At 37.1% G+C, this 22,218-nt stretch overlaps 1 protein-coding gene across 10 annotated transcripts in view; it reads right to left on the reverse strand.

The window, feature by feature from the left end:
• Nucleotides 1-22,218, reverse strand: part of Pak3 (p21 (RAC1) activated kinase 3) — a 266,141-nt gene that overhangs the window by 91,822 nt on the left and 152,101 nt on the right. For 8 of the 10 annotated variants that reach the window (XM_074063034.1, XM_074063030.1, XM_074063028.1 and 5 more), the window contains one exon: nucleotides 7,381-7,582. In XM_074063034.1, the coding sequence (XP_073919135.1) occupies nucleotides 7,381-7,555 (175 nt within the window). In that variant the 5' untranslated portion in view covers nucleotides 7,556-7,582. Of the gene's footprint in view, nucleotides 1-7,380; nucleotides 7,583-14,208; nucleotides 14,708-21,045; nucleotides 21,168-22,218 lie in introns of those variants that run through there. The other 2 variants (XM_074063029.1, XM_074063033.1) reach the window with 2 other exon arrangements.

Consider the following 22,218-nt stretch of genomic DNA (forward strand, 5'->3'; position numbering starts at 1 on the left):
GTTACCACTAAGGAATTAAACTGTGGCATTTTAAACATTCACCTTTTATTTTGTTGGTGGTACGGTACTGGGGTTCAAACTCAGGGCTTCACAGTTGCTATGCAGGTGCTCTACTGCTTGAGCCACTCTACCAGCCCTCACCTTCTTATAATATCTTTTTATTACATTAGTAAATCCCAGAAACAGTTAGGAAAGCCCGTGGTGGAGGATCCATTCTATTGTCTTTAGATAGAACTTGCTAAAGTCCTGAGAGACCCCATGGAGAACCTTGAAAACTTCACTCTTAGTAATTTATAGCATCTAATTAGCCTATCTGGAATTTCTTTCTGTTAGGTGCCATTCCTTTAGGTGGAATATTAATCCCATTTCTTCATGCCAGATCTGCAGTGGCTATGAAAAATAGTATGGACACCACTTAAGAGTGGTAGCTGATTCTGCAAGAGCAGCTACAAGCCTAATTATGGGTTGGATGTTTCATGAAGATGATGAGATGGGGGAAAGGAAATGACAGTCCCATGTGAACCCCTAGTCACCACCCGGACACACATGTCGACAGACATCACCTTCTGTGGTATCATCTTCAAAATCATTCAGCAACACTGATTATTCTGGAAAATAATTAGGAAGTTACCTCTTACTCATTTCTTTCCAGGAAGCACATACTTGTTCCACTCTCATTTATGTCCAAATCACACCCGTGAAACAATTTCAATGGAAAATGTTTGAAAACAAAAGGCGATGATGAGGCATTGTCCTAGCTACACACTTTTGATCATGTGGCTAATTATATAGCGTACAAGTTGGAGAGGGAAAATAGCCCCATTTGCTTTAAGCAGGAAAGCTCACTTCATTGTCTATCCTTAGCTATTGTCAATATTCCTCTCTTCACACTTCATTTTAATGTTTGATACAGTGCTCGTCTGTCTTCCCCTCTCTTCGCATCCATCCACTGTATCTTCCCCACTTCCTAATCTTCCTCTCAAACACTACTTCCTCTCTTTAGTTCGGTATATACACTTCCTATTCCTACATTCCATACTTCTCTGCCTGGTGGTTTTAGTGGGTATCATATTTATGCCAATTTTCCCTATCTATTGGCCTTGAAGTGGAAGCATAGGCATTAGCACATAAGGAGAGTGCACCCTTCTTCCCATTTCAACAGGGGAATTCTAGGAGTGAAGAAGTAGATAGGCAGCTCTTCTGGGGCACAGCACTGACCCAGGAGGAAAAGCAAGAAGCCATGCCTTCAGGCTTCCCAAAGAGTGGGGCAGTGATCATTGAAGAACGCTCTGCTGAGCTGCATGGGCTACATTTGAAGAACCAAGAGGAATGTGAGCACCATTCAGGATACAACAGTTTCTGACACCCAGCTTTCTGATAATATAACACTCCATCAATTGACACTCCCACACATTGTTGGTTAAATGATAACCACCTTGAGCTACTGAAAGATCCCAAAGGGCCTTCAGCATCATCAAAGAAAGATTGCATACTGTTAACACGCTAATTACATTTTATTGTGTATTAATTAGATGAAAATTAGTAATGTGCAGTGACCAAAACATTTGATTAACAAGACCATAAAGGACAGCTGAGTTTTCTTTAATATAATTGTTATACAGCAGTGCTTCCTGCTGTGTAGGGTATATAAGAAATGACATACTCTAGGGATTAAAACAACAATATATATTCAATACAATAATAAAACTATATAGCACTTTAAGAACTTTTTCACATATAGGAACACACTCACTTAGAGCCTCACCTTTCTAAAGCAAGCAGCTTGCAAGCCTGTGATATACACATACCAGATGTTAATCTAACCCCAAAACATCCAAGTCAAATGTTAGCATCTCTATTGTCAATAATATTGTCTCATCATCGTTTGTTTAAGAAAACATGAAAATGTTTTCATTCTTTCCTTCTACTGGCAATAAAAAAATCCCTTTTTACTGAAATTCAGATACATTTCAAACACAAAGCAATCTTATTAAGGAAAAATGAAAGCCACCACTGGCTTTTGATGCTAGAAACATAGTTCACCACACAGTCCCATTGCAAGGCAATGTAATACAGCAGAACAAGAATAGAGTTTTCAGTCAGAGAGACCTGGGAGGTTTCTGTCTTCTGTCCTTTGCTACTGTGACCCTAGGCTGTCTACTTAAATGCTCTGATCTTATACTGGCTCATCTGTAAAAAAGGGTTAACACATAATAGCTATAAGGATTAAGGCTTAATACATGTATAGCACCTGACACATAGCTCAGCACACACTAACAAGTCAGGAAATGGTTGGTCACTCCCCATATGTCTTGATTTGATTTATGTAAAACTATTCTCTCCAGTACCTCCAAGAAAAGGGGCCACAATATCATTCCCCAGTTTCCACCTCCCAAATCTCTCTGGTCTCCCACAAACAAAATGCATATCAACTGTGCACTCTAAAGATACCACCCTTCACACAGCATTGCACATTGTCCAAAAAACACCTAATGCTCAAGAGCAGCACAAGACACAAGACACATGAGTACATAAGACATAGATAGCACATAGAACATGTCACCTCCAAATGTAGCCTCACCTGCTTCTCACTCATATGTGCTTCCAAGCCTCAAGTCCTTGACATTGATTACTTTGGGAGGCACTATGCTATTTTTGGAATCCTGGCTGCCTCATCTACTGCCTTGTTATTTATACTCACATATTTATCAATATAAATACTTATCATTCAAGTACTTATTCCCCACCTTGTTCCAAAATGGAAGTGAAGTGGCTTAAAAGAATAAAGAAAATATAACACGAAGGAAGACATTCAAAATAGATTAGAAACTAAAGGTGGAAAAACGAAAACAGAAAATAAAAATAGGAACTTAAAATGCAGCCTAGAAGACAGCTAACACCAAGTGCATACATATACATACCATAGAGTCCCTTATAAGTGCTATGCATGAACCACAAATTTGGCTCCAAGCTTTCTAGTAGTCAACAAAAGAGAAAACTGACCAGTCCCACACTTCACAGGGTCCATAAAATAAAATCAAACTACTTGTTCAAGGTGTCCTTTTTCTAGTCTAATTCCTAAAACCTTTTTTATAGTAAAGTATCATAAAATGGTGCCAAATCGTTCCTTCTAAATTGCTCTAATGCCAAGATTCAGCTCCTGGAAGAGTCTCCAAAAAAGACAGATCATCAATGCTGAAATTATATCTATTATTTATGTTTCTTCTACCTGTCTCTTGAATGAACTATAGCTAATAAAGAGACTTCTTTAAAAAAAATGGTGCTCAGTTCTCTACGTAAACAGAAATTTGCTTTTAAATAGCTTCCTGTTATTACCAAAGCAAGTATTTTCATTGCTTAAATGTGACATTATTTACAATAAAAATTAGGAAAGGACCTCAAATATACAAAAACAAAGAGAAATGGCTAAATAAACCATGATGCCACCATGTGATGAAACACTGAACACCATCAAAGATGACACTTAGAAAGGCTTTCTTTAAATGAAGGAAAATAGTCATGATAAAAAAATGTTAAGTTAAAAAAAGCAGAATACAAAGTTGTATACATTATGAACTTAACATGTAAAAAAAGAATATATGTGCACATATAGCCATAGACAAAGTATGAAAAGAAATTAACTAGAATATTAACATTATTTAAGGGAGTTGTGATTATGGGTGACTTATCTTCTATATGCTTGTCTTTATTTTCCAAGTTTTTGACAAAGATTCATCATAATTTCATTATGAGGAGAAAAAGAGGGACTATGAGGAAAAAATACCAACAAAGTAACTTTTGGCTTATGAAATTATGAACAATTTGTATTTTATTTTTAAATTTTCTATAATTGGCATATAAATTCTAGTTAGAGAGGAAGTTACTTAAAAAGAAATAATTCAAAAATCTAGTTTTTTGATTGATTGTAAAGTCTAAAATGCTACAAATGTAGTATTTCACAATTATCTACACTTCTTAATTTTTATTAGAGCTCTGGTAGTTATAATTACATTTGATTATCACAAATGCCTTTTGAGGTAGGCCAGGTATTATCATCCTCATTTAAATAAGTGATAAGTCTGAGGCTCAGAGAAGATAAGCAACTGGCCCAAAGTCACAATCATTAGTGGCAGAGCTAGACATGAACCTAGGTCTCCAGAACCCAAGTCCAGTGCTCTTTCCTTTAGTTCAAAAGTGATTATGATATAACTCAAGAAATTACCAAGTGACAGGAACCTAGAAACAATAATCCTTCCTCACCCATGAGGATCATGTTCCTGAACAAATCCTAACGAAGCAAAGTTCAACTGAGGTAATCATGGTTTTAGAGAGGAAAAAAGGGCAGAACAAATGAGGTCACAAGTGAACTTTTGAAAGCCTTCATAAATATTTTTATGTGCAAAAAATAAAATAATAACAGAGTATTACATTAACAGAATAATGAGAGTTTACAAAGTTTAAATTAGTAAAAATGATAGGCTCTATGTAGCTTTCATTTAAATTCTGAGATGATTTCCAGGGGTGATAAAAATGTACCTATTACTCATTATGGTCGTAGAAAATGAGCGTGACAGGAGAAGCAATGAACAGAGGTGAACTGTTGGCTCAAATCATGGATGTCTATGCTTTTAGAGTCACTGAAATCCAATCTTGTAGTTGTATTGTACCATCTTGCTTGTGGCTTTAGCTTTATAAAGCAAGTGAGTTTAAGTGGCACTTCTTTGTCTTCTTTCTGAAGATTCATTCTGTCTCTTCAGGTCCTTTTCAAAGACCTTTTGAAGCACTTCTGTATACAGTTCAATTAGATCCTTCAAGCTTTTTCTGAAGGCAACATATCCGCTATCCAGGAAGGGTATTTAAATGGCACTAATGATGATTTGGGCTATTTTGGTATTGCTTCCTTCCCAATATGGTCTTTTAAAAAGACTCTTTTTAAGAGTCTTTCTAAGAATTCTCTTTATAAGAATTCAATTAAGTCACCCAAGCTTTGTCTGTGGGTAGCTTATCAGCTGCCCAGTAATGGCATTAATTGGCACTTGATGATTTAAATTCTGTTGAAGATGGTTTCTACCCAATGTGATGGTTTCATAAGGCATCATAGCACCTTTTAATGTGATTTAGTCACACAGGCTTTGAATAGGTAAGATTTGATAAGTAAAGGTACCAATTTTCATTACTTTCCTGGGAAGAATTTAATCACATCCTAAAATTTTTACACCTTTTGCTCATAACTATTTTTGTCCTTAGTCTCATGTCCTCCCAGTTATCTTCACTGTGTCTTATGATGCACACCTCTGGGTACTGGAAGCTTCATGAGGATCTTGATGAAGCTACACAGTGTCACATCACTTGAATTAGTGTGAACAGGTTCAGATTCAGCTTCAGCCAATGATTGTTCTTGCACCAAAAGTTCAACCTCATTTACAAGTTCTTGATTCAAAGATTCTTTGTCTTCTTGAGGGACCACTGAAAGATATTTCATCATCACTTGCCAAATTTTTTCCCAGGTTGCATTAATGGCAGGCTTTGTTCAACTGTCTAATGTTTCTTTTACTACGAATATAGCATTAGTGATGGTAAAGGAATCCCATGTGCTAGGATCTTCAGACAGAGGAACCCTTGTGAGATTTTGAACAGTAAAGTTATGTATCAGTTTAGCATGTTTTCTTTAATGGCTGAATCAAACACTGATCTAAGGCTCAGGATCTGAGATGTGCCTGGTTGTAAAGGCAATGTTTGCAGTAGGAGGAGGAACACTGCAAATGCATGAGAGGCACCAAATGGCAATGAAGAATCAGCAAGACTTTGAATTCAAGATTTTTCTTTCTTTTAAGGAGTCTTGAATTTCTATAAGAAAGCACTATTCAGATCATTCCTTAAGGAGAGAAGAAGTCATCCAGGCTAGTCTATTTGCATGTCAGTACACTGGAAACATGGCTCAGTTTTTTTCTCCCCTGAGATTTGGGCATAGTTTTCTGGAAAGCAGCAGTGGTTTCACTCTAAGGTCAGTTGAACTACTGGCATAAAACAAAAATGTCAGCCCCTCTGCTTTTGCCAGCACCAGTTGGCTCTTGCTCTTCAAAAGGATTTCCAAAGCCTGGCAATCTCAATAGCACCAAAGATTTGTGCAGGTCAATAATCTTATTCTTTAATCACTTTCTGCAGCTTTGCGGATACAGCACAGGGGCCCTTACTTTGGCACCACCATTACAGAAGACTTGGTCTCTAGGTCATGGTATACCTTAAATTATCAAATTGTCCCTTGCTCCCAGCATTTTTTTTTCCAAGATCCACTTCAGTGTTGGCAAACATTTTTTAAAAATTCCTCTTGTTTGGTCACAGATCTCTTGCATGGAAAGTGTTTTTATTATTCAATTGTCTTCAGTCCACAGTGTGTCATTTCTATCTTTTCTATCCATAGATCACAAGGGTTAAAAGCAACTTATCTTATTGTACAAGAGGTAATAGTGGCACTAATGAAAATTTCACCTTTCCCGTGATACAAATTTTGGATTCATTAACACTATATAAGTGCCTACAGAGCAACTTATTTTACCTTAAAGAAGCAGACCAAGAGTGTCACTTTTCTTTCCCTTTTGGCCTCTTTCTATGATGCTAGTGCCCTTGTACTTGCTTTACTCATATCCACCTCAATAAACATATCTATAGAAGATATATTTTAACTTTATGCTAATTAATACAAGCTAATAATTACTTACTAGAGATTTCATACCTCCAAGTGTCACAAAGTGTTAGCATATGATATTTCAGTTCCAAGTTATACTGTGAACACAACATGGTTAAATGATAATAAATTGTTGTGATATTTAGTGCACATGGGGATGATTATGTAGGTGACAACTGGTAGAAGAGTAAGATAGGAAACAAATGACTTTTCTTCGCACCTTGTGATATAGTCATCAGACAACACTGCAGCAACTTGGAATACTCCCGTATACTCAATTCAAAATCTTCAGTTACCAAAAAAGTTATACAGAACTAAATTCACCTATGCTCAAATTTCCAAAAAGGGTCACCTTAACAGTTAGAAAAGAATTGCTGTAGGTTCTACTCTAAGTTATCACAAAGAAAGTCACTGCTTATATATTTAAGACAGTACTGTTGCTATGATTTTCCTTGACTTAACTCTATGAATTCAAGTTTATGTAAAAGGCAAACACAGCATATATGTATTTTCTATCATACCACAGTAAGTCAATTAAACATGATCCTCTGACAAAAGGCAACCTCTGAGGATGTAGATGTAAAGGTCAGGCAGGCCCTGAACAGCCAATGATCAAGAAATGACTAGCCAAGAGAGAAAGTGACAATAAAAGAATTAACTAGCCCCTTTTCAATGCCCGGCCACTGATACTTTACTTTTATCCCCTCCTCCTGGGAAGATAGAGCGAAGCCTGGCTTTCTTATTCTTCTCTTCAGGGGCCATGGGAAGTGGTTTGGAGCTGTGATTGAGTGCTGAAGAATCCCGATTGTTACTATTCATCCTCAGTGGGGGAGCTGGGGGTTTTTCTTCATTATCCAGACCGTCAGACATTTTCAGTTACAAATGATTTCACAGCTCCTAAAGAAAAGGAGGAGGAAACAGGAGTTAAGGAAGGACCATCCAAAAACAACTCTAGTAAATACAGTAATTCTAAAATCTTAGAAACAACAGCATTAGTCTCATGTTTTTTCGGGTTTTGTGTGGATCATTTTTTTTGGAGGGGGTTCTCTTCTAGAAGGAAGGGATTTGCTTCTCCAAAGACTAAAAATGCAATTTCCAAAAGAGGAAAGTGAAGGCAGTAATTATTCACTTTTCAACATATATACACATAAAGTCCCTTGATTTTTCCACAATGAAACTCTACTTTCTGCTGTCCATGCACAATCTCTTAATTAACAATTTGTAATCTTTCTTCTTTAAAAATGTTATCCTGATGATCATAATGGTCAAGTGTCACCAACTCCTCAGAGACAGGAATTGACACAGGTTTGGCTGTTGATATTTAATGGCCTACAACTACTATTCGTTAGCTGCTTTAACATTGGAATGCCCTGGGTCTTTGTTTCTTACCTGTGTGTATTGATTTACAAAATGCTGTTTTTTATGATAATGAACTGGGAAACCATCCCATAGATCTGCAGTTTCAACAGAGTTAGGGTAGACTGTTAGGGCAAACAATGCACCATCTTCTCCCAAGCAAGTAAAAGATAAAACTGGGCTGCATGTCATCATGAACAAAGATGAGTTCTAGAGCCCTGAGGAGACATCAAAACCTTACTCCCAGTCTATTTAATGATCTAAAACAGGGAACAAGGGAGTTGACAGAGGTAACCAGGTTGGAAAATTCAGTCTGGGTTTTAGGAATTTATTTGCTCTTGATTTCATTATTCTTTAGTATCCTGTGTTGAGGTCTGAGTACATTCGGATTCCATCTCACTGGGATGGTGAAGTGAACCAGAAAAGCATGGACTCTCCAAGGAAATGTTTGTCTCCAGGTGTTTTCCTGCTCTAAGTTCTTCTTTTACACCTGACACTTTCCAGCACAAGTTTAGTGTTAGGAGTACCATCCAAGTGAATCCCTAGTTTGAGTATAAGGAAAATCAAATCCCATTACAATGAAATCTCTGTACATTTATCTAGTATTACCTGGCACTAATTTAGGAACTCAAGAATTCTCCAAACATGACTTAGCATACCACTTTTTTCTAACCATATTTAGTATAAGCAAACCTAACTACAACAACAACAAAAACAACGGTCTCATTAAGAGCTGAAACAAGAAATAATCAAACCTAACTCTTTTTAGCCCTTTAGTGGTTACAATGTGTTTATTATTTTTCATAATGAACTGTAAGTTACATTGTGTTATGTGGAGAATTTTACAAATTTTGTTATGTTCTATGAGATCATGCTGTTTTCAGGAAAATTGATGGAACTGGAGACTATCATGTTAGGTGAAATAAGCCAGACTCAGAAAGACAAATATTGCATGTTTTCTCTCATGTGCAGAAACTAGACCTAAAAAGTTCCCAGAACACGAAAGGAGAAAGAACTATTTGGGAAAAGGAAGAGGATCAGAAAGAACAGGGAGGGGGACAAGGATCAATATGATCAAAGCACATTATATACATGTATGAAAATGTTCTAATGAAGCCCATTATTTTCTACAATATAAACTAATAATTTAAAAAATGTTATATCCTAAATTTACTCCAATGTACATAGCCTGTAACTACTCAAGACTAGATTACTATTAATTAGATATCTTCTGCTGCACAGGTGGCTGCCACATAATAATGATTGGCTTGATCTCCATTTGGACAGATCTCTTTTCTTTTGCTTTGTCATGCCTTGCATTATCTTAATGAGTTAAGATCAATTCTGTATCTTTTCAGTAATCATGATAGTAAAAGTACTCAGTAATAAATATTTTGTCATTACTAACAACAGTTTGACATGCTTCACATTTTCCTACATAGATGAAACTACAGCATGAGGTACAATGAAAAATGTAACTCTGATGTCAAGGATAAAGTATATGCATAAGTACTGATGGTACTAATAAATATTTTAATAAGAATATGAAACCAGTGCTAATTCTACATTTTCTTTTGCATTTTGATTTTTGGTCTTTCTAAATTCACTATTTCTCTAGAAGAAAATTACTTTAAGACTGACTTTATCAGTGGCATTATTTTGTACTAGACAGGCTCATCATTTTAATTTAGCCACTGAGAAGAATTTGTACCAGATTAACTTTTTTGGGTTCAAAATAATATTCAAAAAGGAGGTGATTATTACATAAATCTCAGATATACAGAATCTAGCTTAGTAAAAATGAATGTGAAATTTATTGGAAAGGAACTGAGCATTTAAGTAGAACTACTCAGAAGACAGATTTGTAAAATAAAAAATGTGTCTTATGAGATAGAGATCCACCATTTTCCAGTAATATGGCATTTTCGGATGACATATTACTTGAGATGTCAGAAGTCAGAGAATCATGCATGACCTCTTTAAAACACAGTTCATCTTGCATAATAAGGCAAGTGAGAGTATGGTTCAGCAAGGATTCTAGGGCAACTACATAACTTAAAATATTATGCTCCTATGTTCTTGATAAACAGGTGTGGTTCAAAACACAGTGGCTTTTTTTGTTCCTAATTACACTCTCTAACCAGAGAAGCAGGTAGATACTCTGCTTCTTTTCAGGCTGTCTGATTACCCTGATGTTATCTGACCAGATATGTTTTAGGTTGAGAAGGAAAGACTACTTTGAATACAAAACTCAAAGTCTCCTCATCTATATGCACTACAAATCCATGACCAAAATTTCTACAACACACATTTGCTATGGTCAGTATCATGGGCCATCAATCTGCAAAGAACGTAGCTTATATGGCACACTTTTCTACTTCCCACCAAACTGGAATTGTTTCAATACCATTCAACTCATCAGAGGATCAGAAGAGGAGTTAGGATAAACCTTTTACAGAGATAGACATGAGAATGAAGAATGTATGTCCAGTTTCACAATGGAAACATAGTAAAGCATGAACTAAAAAATTCTCTATTCACACAGACATTTCAGATTTGGTTTTGCTTCATTATCTAGACATTGTACCAGTTCTTTATTATGCTTTACAAAGTACAACCAATAATCATCTTCTTCCAGTGACTCCAGATAATTCTGATTTGGTAACAAAAGATTAATACAGGAAGTTTAATCCACCTTCAAAGTACACTTTTGGACCAGTGGAGAAAAGATAGGGACCTACAAGGAAGTTTTGCTGTTAATGTATTTGTTTCCCCAAGTGGGAGGTATCTCTTACTCTTCAACAAAATGCAGGAAAAGGGGATTCATTATGTTTGTAAACAATACCAACTTACTAAGCCAGATCCTTTTCTGAGACAGCTTTCTACAAAGGACACTATTAATGGATTGCTGGTTCAATCTGCCTATGATGTCATTATTTCCAAGATCTTGAAAGAGACTGTTTTGTTTGGAATGGCCATAGGCTCTATTTCAAGAACTGTACAAAAGCACCATTATTCTCTAGAAACCCAATCGAAAACTGTTTATCTTTAAAGTTTAACTGTTGTTGTTCACTTCTATAACAGAAAGGACATTTGCATGTGAGTGGCACATTAGATGTCACCACAGGCCACTCATTTCACATTTAGAAATTGACCCTTCTTATCATAGAGAAATACTAACATTAATGGACAGCAATGTACATCTGTTCACAAAATGATTTTATGTTTAGCTAGTCAGTTTTTCAGAAAGAATTCAAACGGTTTCTGTAAATGTTGCATATTTTGATTCAGCTTTTGGGACTTAATGTGATTTACCAATGCTCTGCAATTGTAATTGAAAATCATCTGCAAAAAGAAATAAGTTTCTTGTTTCATGATAATCAAGGGGCCCAAACTCCCCTTATCAGAGTAATAGAGCAGATTCCCTTCTTTCTTGTTCATCTTTTTCTCTCTTCTCAGCCTCCCACACAAGTGTGAGGACGTGTGTACACAGGTGAATATACAAACACACACACACACACACACACACACACACACACACACACACACAGTCCTTCACTGAATTGCTTTTTGACTCAGAACTTTCCTGCAAAGCATTTTAGAGGAAAACTACTGTTGGAGGCAGGAGTACTCAAGTTTCGATGCCAGCCCTGGCAAAGTTAACAAGATTCTGTCTCAAAAACAAAATACAAAGGGCCTGGGTATGTGGCTCAAGTGGCAAAGCACTTGTCTGGCATGCATGAACCCCTGAGTTCAATACCAGTACCAAAAACAGATGTATGGCAACTGTAGATGAAATGATTAGGATGACAAACAATTGTCAGTATTCTCTTATTCCTCTCAAACACATTGTCTTAATCAGTGCAGTGTTCCTGAGTGTACTCAGGGAGTGCTAAATAGCTTAAAAAAGGAAGTCACCACCTTGCAAGGATCCAGAAGTGAAGGGGTAGATGGGTAATCAACTATATTCTAGCTAATGTGACTGAAATTCATAAGATGACATATGTGTTAAATTGGATGCAATCAAAAATACCCATTGTGCCCATTTGCCGCAGGTGTTCTATCCAGGTATGTGAAAGAGGAGAATCCAGAAAGTCTGGTCCTACAACTTGCAAGGCCATCTATTAAGCCATAAGCAAATGAAACAAATATTTTCATCAGATCTGATACCATCAAAGACACATATAGAAACAAATAAATGATGCATGTCTATATTATTCTGCGTGCTTTCAAAATCTAAATAACTATTTGCATATTTTTCTCAGTGTAAAACAAATACTGCCCTCCTTTCAAAAACAAAAGTTCAAGCCAGCAGTTGCACAGCCACAATGTAATAAACCCAGAGTTGAAGCTCCAAAACTACCAGCAACACAAGGTTATTATCACAAATTAACACAAGGTTGTTATCACAAAAATAGTATCATATTTTCTGATATCCTTTTCATATCAAACTAGGGGACCTCACAAGGACTGAGATTTAACCTAAGGAAAACGTCCACAGTAAGCTTCCTAATATTTCTGATATATACACATGAAAAATAGGGTGACAAGAAATGATGAACTGATGAGATAACAGCTTTATAATGAAAACTGATATGAATACATACGAAAGAAGATGAATTTTAGGATTTTTAATGAGCGCAGTAAACTAGTCACAAACCCTATGTTAAAACCTGAGTGTGTTTCTGATTTCTAGACTCTGAGAATTCGGTGGGGAGGGAGGGAAATTCTTGACAATAATTGGCTTTTTAGATCAAGAATTAAACTTAACAATAGCCTCTAGGCTTCAAGGTATTAAATAAATACAGACTTAAAATCAGCTAATCTCTTCCTAGACAATGTTATCTATGTTGGGCTGTTTCTGTATATGAAGATGGTGTTGCTGCCCTTACAAGAAGACTAATGTGTACACTGAGCAAGAAAAGGGATTCAACAGTTACACGTGCTGGCTTTTTTTCCCTTGTATCCTAAAGCACACAAGTTCAAGATGGCTAGCTGTGCTTTCAGGTACAGACTTGTCTGGGAAACAAACTGCTTCGTTAGCCTATGCTGACACTAAACTCACTATATCTTGGATGCATTATTAGCAGATGAACCACCCAACTCAGACACTTATAACTGGCAATGTAAGAAAATGTGGTAGACATTTTATAAACTGCCTCCCCACACACAAAAAAAATAAGAAAAGGAAAGGAAAGAAGAATCATCTTGCCTTCCACTAGGGGGATAGTATCTTATGATTTGAAAGAAATATTATACATTGTTCTGCATTTCTATAGCAATTTGCATCTAAATATTTTTAGACAGTTTTCAGACATTAATTTCCATAATATACTATGACGTCAAAGAAGGCATTTTACAGATAGGAGAATAAGCTAAGTCCAGATCTCCCAGAACTCTAAGACCACACTGCCATTTCCAGACTACGTGGAGAAGGGACAGCCCAATCACAAACTATAGCTAGCTAGATGGGCCCAACTTGGCATTTTCCATCACCTTGTTTCAAATTTCATATAATTATTATGCATGTCATTCTTCTGACTAGATCATAAGCTCCTTGAGGGTAAGAAGCCCTCAGTCATAACTATATGCTTTCATATTATCTAGCCCAGTATCTTATTCTCAATAGGTATTACTAAATGTGAGGTAATTGAATATAACTCTACGCAGCCTATGTATTTGTTCCAGTTGTAAGTTTTTCATCATGTGGCATAAACCTGCACGACTGCTTATAACAAATCTGAGCAAAGAAGCCCTATTTGGAAATATTGGCACTAGCCTAATTGCAAAGCAGTCGAGCATCATTTAGAAGCCAACTAACATCCGAATGACAGCATCTCGTTTTGTTAGTATATGACGTTGCTCTTATTTGAGTCTGATCAATTCCATGAAGAATACCATCCCCATGTCCCACATGAGGAAGTTACAAAGTGTAGAGGTTAAGTGATTTTCTCAGGGTCACAAAGCATGTTAAAGAACTGAGACTGGAATACCTTCCACTCCTAAACTCTTGACAATTCTCTTTCAACTACACACTATACAAATACAATGTGTATTCAAGTAAACACACAAATGTACACATTCTTCATATATACATTTATCCTCTTAAAATATTAATGCAACAGGTATAGCTTTTTCATTTCAACTCACTTCAGGCTGGTACTTACTGATTTCAATTCCTTTTCCCATCCAAAGGCCCAAAGCTACGTGGTTTACTGACAGAACTCCAAAAGGTTGTGTTGGCCAGTTGTACCAATTCTTAGACGGCCTTGTTTTGGAGCTTGCCTCTTCTGGGGCACTCACCAAGAGAACTCTGCTATCAGAGACAGGGGTGTGCTGTTTCAGAAAGCCTCACCAGGGAGATACCATTACAGTGTGTAATGGAGGGAAGCCATTTCTAAGATCATTTGATCAGGAGTTGCTGAGCTACTTGTTAGGCAGGAGATTTGCAAAAGCAGCCAGACAAGCAAGGGAGGCACTAGCTCTTTTTACAGCCGCCTAGTTTCAATCTTAGATTATGCAAGAGATAGCTCACTGCTGACATACATACAAGCACACACAGAGAATACACTCATGTTCTGTCCCATTCACACAAGCAAATGAAGTCGGTTCTGCAGTAAGCCTGTGCTCTGCGAACATTTTTATGAGTGACTTCCATTGTTTTCAGCAGGAACCTGCATTAATTGAGACCAATAAGCCCACATATTATAGTTAAAAATTTTAATGTGAGGTTGCAAATAAGGATATGGATACCTCCAAGCTCTGGGCCTCATACATTGTGTATGTGGGATAAATAGTTCCTTTTTGGAATGACTTCTTAAGCCTTAAAATATGCAGCACCATATTTTACTACTCGTTGTGTATGCTGCATGAGCTATTGCCAAGAATATGCTAATGATTCTCTGAGGTGTATTTATATTTGCAAACTGATGCCTTATTATAGGTTTCAGCTTTTCATTTCCAGTATTGACACTTCTTAAGAAGAAAAAGTAAGATGCATAAAGTACAAAGGCAGAGATATTTTTAAGCATAAAAGAACAGAAATAATTACCCTGAAAGATACCTCAAAGAAATAGGAGGGAAAAAGAAAAGAGAAGTGGCTTCTAGTAATAAAACATTTCCTCCTTTCAAACAGAGAATGTAACATCCTTGGAAACACGCAGGTGGAACAAATTTGATTCAGACTTAAGAGCCCAAGTGAGCAGAGTATGGTAAACCAATGTCTTAAGTCTCTGGAGTTCTAGATGCTCTCTGTCACTATGCAATATGCCTTTCCTCATCCACCACAGTAAAATATTCACACATTTCGTCAAATTTAAGCTTAGACATCCAATTCCTGAATTTTTTAGAACTTTTTGCATACCATAGAGATGCCTGGATGTTACATTTCAACCTGTGAATTATGGCTGATAATCCTATGTCCTTAATATTCAGTTACTCTACTCAGATTGGCTTTCTATCAGGTAGGTGTCCATGGTATGTCTGAAGAGAAGAGCTGTGTGAGGGCCACTGAGACCTGGAATTATTTCTAAAACAGGAACTTAGATCAACTTAACAAAGTTCACATTGCACCCAAAAAAAGTGACTTCTTGCCAGAACTGGAGATCAAACAATTTGAGTTGATATAAAATGAAAGAACTCTTACTCAAGGTTTACTGCCTGTTAATCAAAGCTTATGTACCCACATTTTAAAAGAGTTGAGCATCTTATTTGGGAGCTATAGAAAGGGAAAATGCAATCTATCTTTTAAAAACAGGTTCTCCTCAAATACTGAAGGAAGAATGGGAAGTGACGGGACCTACTTTCCATCTATCCCACTTCACAAATATTCAAAGACAAACATCCAGCTGGCCACAATCCTACTTGTAAAAATTCCCCATCTCTGACTGTCACCAAAGACAAATGTTTTGCTTTAAAGAAAACCATCCATGAGTATCAGAAAACATCATAACTCCCCCACCAAGGAATTCCCTAGAAACCAAAAGCCTGATCTGAAAAATGACCTCACAATTGAGTATGTTGGCTTCTTCATGGCCTTCCTATGACCAGCTTCTACAAGTTCTTTATTTGCAAGTGGTTGGATCCACCAAGTAGCTTAGTTTCCTTGCTCTCCATTACTCTACTATTTAGTTATAGCTGCCACTCCACATATAGAAGATATGGCACATGATTGGTTCATGTAATTGCAGATTCCTACCACACCACACAATCAGCATTGCTTTTAGTGCTTACACATATACAAAGAGAAGACTGCTATGTGCCTACATCTTTCTGAGGCCCTGGAAAGCCCCCAAGCTGAAATAACAGGGCCCAGCCCTTACCTCAAAGGAAGAAAGGTGTATTCTGGGAGAAAACTGCAGATAAAGCAAAAGCAGGTTTTGGTATAAGGAGCTAGTCAGGAGGCCTAAGGGGAATCAGTCAGTAGTTTCCAAATTAGTCCCAATGGAACCTGGACTGTGGCTTAGAACACATTCTAACAAAATATTGGCATTGAGGAGAAAAAGAGAAGGGAACCTAGGTTTTCACAATATATATATATATGACATGATATTCATCTCAGAATGTTCTTTCTCCTTTGAGATTGATCCTTATAGGTTACCTATGTCATAGCACTCCCAACCATGTCAACCAGCCAATAGCTGGTTTACCCCAGTATTGCTTTTTATGGGAAAATATATCCTTATTGATTTCTGGTTTATATTCATTTTAAAGATTCCTGAGACCAAAACAGAGGCGTACTACTTTTTGAGGGGTTAAAAAATTTGGTCTACTATTAAAGCTACTTAAACCCATCTGTGTGTGCATTCATCTACTCAAACAGTAAATCTTTATTGGTGCTCATGTTCCAGACACCAAGCTAGGTGATAAGCACAAAGAAATAAATAAGTACCTAGCCCTGAGTAAGGTTATAGACTCAAACGGTATATTTTATCTGCACATGCACTCTATATATACAATGTATGCCAAATGTACAGACAAAAATACAGCTACTGAACAAGTAATGGCATTAACCTACAAAATGAAGAGTATATAATAAAAGAAGGCTTTATCACTTTGGAAGAGGCCAAGGTTTCTTCTGCCCGCTGACTGCTATTCTTTTATATGAGAAATCAGCCCCAATAATCAAACTACAAGACATAAGAAATGTGCTAGATATTATTCCAAAAACATCACAGCCTGGTATGGCACCAGGCACAGGAGTAAAAAAGAAATTAATAATGACCAGACTTCATCTTCAAACAGCTTACTGTCTACTGATGAAGGTGGATATGTATATGTACAATAGGAATACAAAGTGATGCAATCCAGGTAGGCACATGATGCTTTGGAGGAAGTGTATTTCCAAAGGGAATAGAAGATGTAACACTTGAACTGGGTATAATGAATGTGTGAGAATTCAGCAGGACTTGAAACGTAAAAAGCACGACATTGTCATAAGGTATTACTATTAAATGGTATATTCCAACAAATGACTTTGAGAATGCTATATTGGGCACCTGTTTCTGCTAAACTAAGTAATGTTAGCATTGCCTAAGGAAGAAGACAGATCTCAAACCTAAGGAAGAAAGTAAAATGTGCAAGACTAAAAGCCAAGAGACTGGCTCCTGGAGACCTACAGCAGAAAGGACTAGTAGGGTCTGACACAAAGCATTTTTAAGACATGTAACCATATATATGAACAGAAAAGATCTCTCTGGGGAAAATGTATTAGGAGCATAACACTTTGAAAAATAAACTCTCCTTTTATGTTACACTTAATAAATAAGCTGCATCTTGATATGTGGTCTTAATTTGAGAGGTTGATTTTTACTTAGTGGGTCTTTTGTCTGTTTGTTTTATGAGACAGGGTATTGCTATGTAGCCCACGTTAGCCTGGTATTTGCTAAGTTGCCTAGGCTGGCCTTGAATTTATGACTCTCCTGCCTCAGCCTCCTGAGTGCTAGTAGGTCTTTTATAAACCTGAAAGAATTGTCTTTAATAAAGGAAGATGGACTAATTTCAGCTCTACTTCTAGATTATTCTGTGATGTTCAGAAAATCATTACACTTTAAAATATATTAACTCAGTATTTACATAGTATTTATTATGTGCCCAAGTGGGCAGAAGATAGTTTAGAAGAACAGTGGAAAAAGGGAAGTTAATGCTGCCAAGAGTTGTCAGAGGATCTAGCACTTGAGCAGGGTATTGAAGGATAAAAGGCTTATTAGGTTCTAGAGTAAGAAATGAACAAGGAACAGTCCTTACTCTTGAGGAGACTTAAAATATAATGGGTTTCAACCATGAACAGCTTAGTGCAAAGGTAAAATCAGGCTGTTACCTAAGAACACAGAGAGAGACTCCCAACAGCCTAAAGAAGGAAGCTTCATGAAAGAAGTACATTTGAGTTGAATTAGGAAGAATAAGTAAACAAGTAATGAGGAAGGAAAGCATGTTTCAGGCACAAAGGGTTAAGGCCAAGAGGAGATTAGAGACCAAGAAGAGGGGGAAAAATTAAAAATAAAATTAGTAGAAACAAAATAAGAAGGGGTATATATGCCTTTCTATAGGGTTCGGACTCTTTTTGCCCACTTGAAGAGGTTTTGAGTACTAGGATAAAATGATTACCTTTGAATTTTAGAACTATTACACAAGTGACAATGTTATAGATATCCATGGTTGAAGGCAGGGGATTTTTTTTTCCAGGTAGCAACAGGGGAATGATTTTTAAAGCATGACACTAAAGAAATGAGCCAGGGGAAAAGAAACAAAAGCAATATGGAAAAAGGAAGAGAGATTTCAAGAGAGGCCTCTATTTTGGACAGTGGCAAAAAATGACAGTGATGCACAGTTCCAAACAGAACTATGTCTCAGTTTACATATTTGTGAAATGAGAGTAACAACTACATAAGGGTGGTAATGGAAAACATATAATGAATTTGGTATATTGACAACATATGTGATTATGATAGAGACCCCCCTCATATTAGCAGCCATTGAACCACCAGAGGTAATTGTGCTCTCAAGAGAATAACAATAAAATTGTCCTAATGTTTTGGCCAATGGAACATTGCTTTTAATGACTTTTATAGAAAATTCCTTTAAACTTTTGTATGGACTCTACAAAACCCCCATAACTCTAGAAAGATGAAACACCTGCAAATAGATGTCAAATACACAACTTCTATATAAGTCAATGCACAAAAATGAGAGTATAAAAACAGTGACATACTGGAAATCTCAGTAAAATTAGGACTGGCTAGTGGGAAGCAAGAATTTAAGCATCTTGTCCTTAAGAGGTATGAGCCACATGGCAAGGAATAAAAAGCTGAAGGAAACTTCAATTCACAAGTGGTAGAAAAATGTATCTCTACCTATATCTATTCTTAATAGAAATAACAAAATTAAGACAGTAAGCAGAATTGTAGCACACTTCTGACACATTCCTTTAACATATGGAATTATTTATAATGAGAGTTAGACATATGGGCTACAGATTTTAATTTGGAAGCCACCAACATGAGAATATGTGCTATTGTCCAGAAAGATTGTAGAAAAAAAGAGAAGACCTCTGGGGAACACCAACATTGAGGGTCTGGAAGAGGAGTCAGTGACCACTGAAAAAGATGACCAAAGAGGAAGACCATATGATCTCATGGAAATGAAGGGATGAGTACTTCAAGATGAATGTATTGGCACAAAGCAAATGTTAGAGTGGTCAAAAGCACTCCTATCTTTTTATATCTACCCTCTCTCCAAAGTTTACTAAGATTGATTTCTTATCATTTTCATACCAGAAGCAAAATGGCCAAGTATTACCACAGGTCTCAGGGTGCGGTTCAATGTATCTGGAGAATTCTGGAGAATTCTCATACTCTGGACATTTGTTGTTCTTGGAGCAGCATGAACCAAACCACACAGTATGCTTCAAGAAAGATTTTTCTAATCCCAGCTACTCAGAAGGCAAAGATCCAGCGGATCATGGTTTGCAGCTAGTCCAGACAAAAAGTGACCAAGACTCCCCACCCCACCATATCGACAAATAAGCCAGGCATGATGGTGTACATCCAGAATTCCTTCTATACAGGAGGTGTAGGTAGGAGAACTGAGGTCAGAGGTTAGGCCAGGCAAAAAGCACAAGACCCTATCTGAGAAAAACTAAAGCAAAGCAAGCCTTGGAAGTGTGCTCAAATGGTAGGGCACTTGCCTAGAAAGTACAAGGCTCTGAGTTCAAACCCCTGTATGGGAGGGAGGAAGGAAAGAGGGAGGGAGGGAGGGCGGAAAGGAAGGGAGGAGGGAGGAAAAGAAAGTTTTTTTATGATGTCACATTCATTACACCCTTTCAGTGTGCTGGGCATTGTGCATGATTCAGAGAAACACAGGAGGTTTCAGCTAGTAGATAAATTGTAGCTAGCATTTATATAATTTTCCCACAGGAATAGTCTCAGTTCAAATAGCTATTACTTCTAACTGCAGTCCTAGAAAGCTTTGCCAAGCAAATATGCAAATATTCAGTCTGAACTGGTGCCTGCTCAGAGAACTTTATTACTAATGAGCTGTGTGACTTTGGGTATATTGCTTGGCCTCTCTGAATCTGTTTACCTGGAAAAGGGGACCAACTCACTAGAGGGTTGTGAGGATCCAATGACCAACATGTGGAAACTGGTTTGAAATGATTTAAAACATTCTACCAACAGAAGCTATTTACAATTACTACCATGGATTTCACAAGCAATTACCATCATTCAACAAGATCTTATCGTGTCCCAGACACTCTGCTAAAAGTTACCCACAAGTTCACATCACCTGTATAACCATATGAGGTATTATTATTATTATTATTTTCATTTTACAGATGAAGAAACTGAGGTTCAGAGGCATTAAGTCACTTTCTAAAGTCATAAACCTAGTAAATGGAAGAGTAAGACTATATAATCTTATCCCTGTGTGACTCTGAAGCCCATGTTCTTATTATACTCCTTCAGCTACACAGTTTCACATGATACGATGTGTTCTTCGATACTTACCATCTTTGCTTGGACATGAATGTTCCTAGAGTTTCAAAGTAAGTGAACTGTGCCTGCGTGATGGTGGATCATCGCGGGCTTGATGGATTTGAAGGGAGAAGTTATATGATGAGAGAAGACATCTATATGAAAAAGGAACATTGCTGTAGTGGCAAAACAAAGATGCCCTAAAGTGATACAGGAACTGAGGAAACTTTGTGACTTAATCTTAGTGACTTACAGGCAAGCCCTATAAAAGTCAGCTCTTTGGCTGCAAAGGACCATACTATCCCTTAATTATCTCAGGGGTCTATTCCTTTGAAGGTGCCTTTGAAAGGCTATGGTAAAAATCACATTACCATATCCATTAATGTCACTCCCATTTTATAGACGAGGACACTGATTCTTAAGAGGGATAAGTAATTACTGAAACAAGATTACACAGCTAGGAAATGGCCATGGAACTCAACTCCTGGTCTGGCTGACTCCAGAGTTGGTATTCCTAATGCTTTTATCATAATGGAAAAAATGGGTCACCAATATTTTGAAAAGTATAAAATAACACATAAATGAAAGGGGATGAGTATCCTCAATGTTTCTCAATGAATTCGAGTGAATCCAGACAGGTGCATTTTTTCTCTTCCTAAAATTCAGCTAGGCCTATACATTGTATAAATTGCCTTTGCTGAATCTCTGGGCGTCAGCAAGAAATTATTAAATGTAAAACTGCCAGACTGGTTCTCTAAAGCTAGCTCCAGGAGGAGGTTGTGGTTAAAGTGTAATTAAATACAATATTCTCACTAAGGTCTATAGCTTACTTTTCTTTCTCTACTACCTTAGGTGCACTGGCAAAGGACTCTGTTACTCAGTCTTCCAGAAAGTTGGCACAGCCTTGTGCTGAGCAGTCTATGAGAAGGTGGTTGCCTTAAATCCTCACAGTTGTTCCCTTCCACTTATGGTCTTAAGTCCTTTGGAGCCTGATTACCACTACGTTACATGGTAAAGATCACTCCAATCCCAAACTTTAAGAATGTTGCTTTGTACTGGTGTTTCATGGTGACTTCATCTTTCCCACATAAATGAAAACACCTCAAGGGCAGAGTACATAGCTTTCACCCATTTGACTCTTGCTCTGTACCTGATACTATGTAGGTAGGGCCCATAGAAGATCTTCTATCTGAGCAGGTAATGCAC

The sequence above is a fragment of the Castor canadensis genome, chromosome X (assembly GCF_047511655.1).
Source record: "Castor canadensis chromosome X, mCasCan1.hap1v2, whole genome shotgun sequence".
NCBI lineage: Eukaryota > Metazoa > Chordata > Mammalia > Rodentia > Castoridae > Castor > Castor canadensis.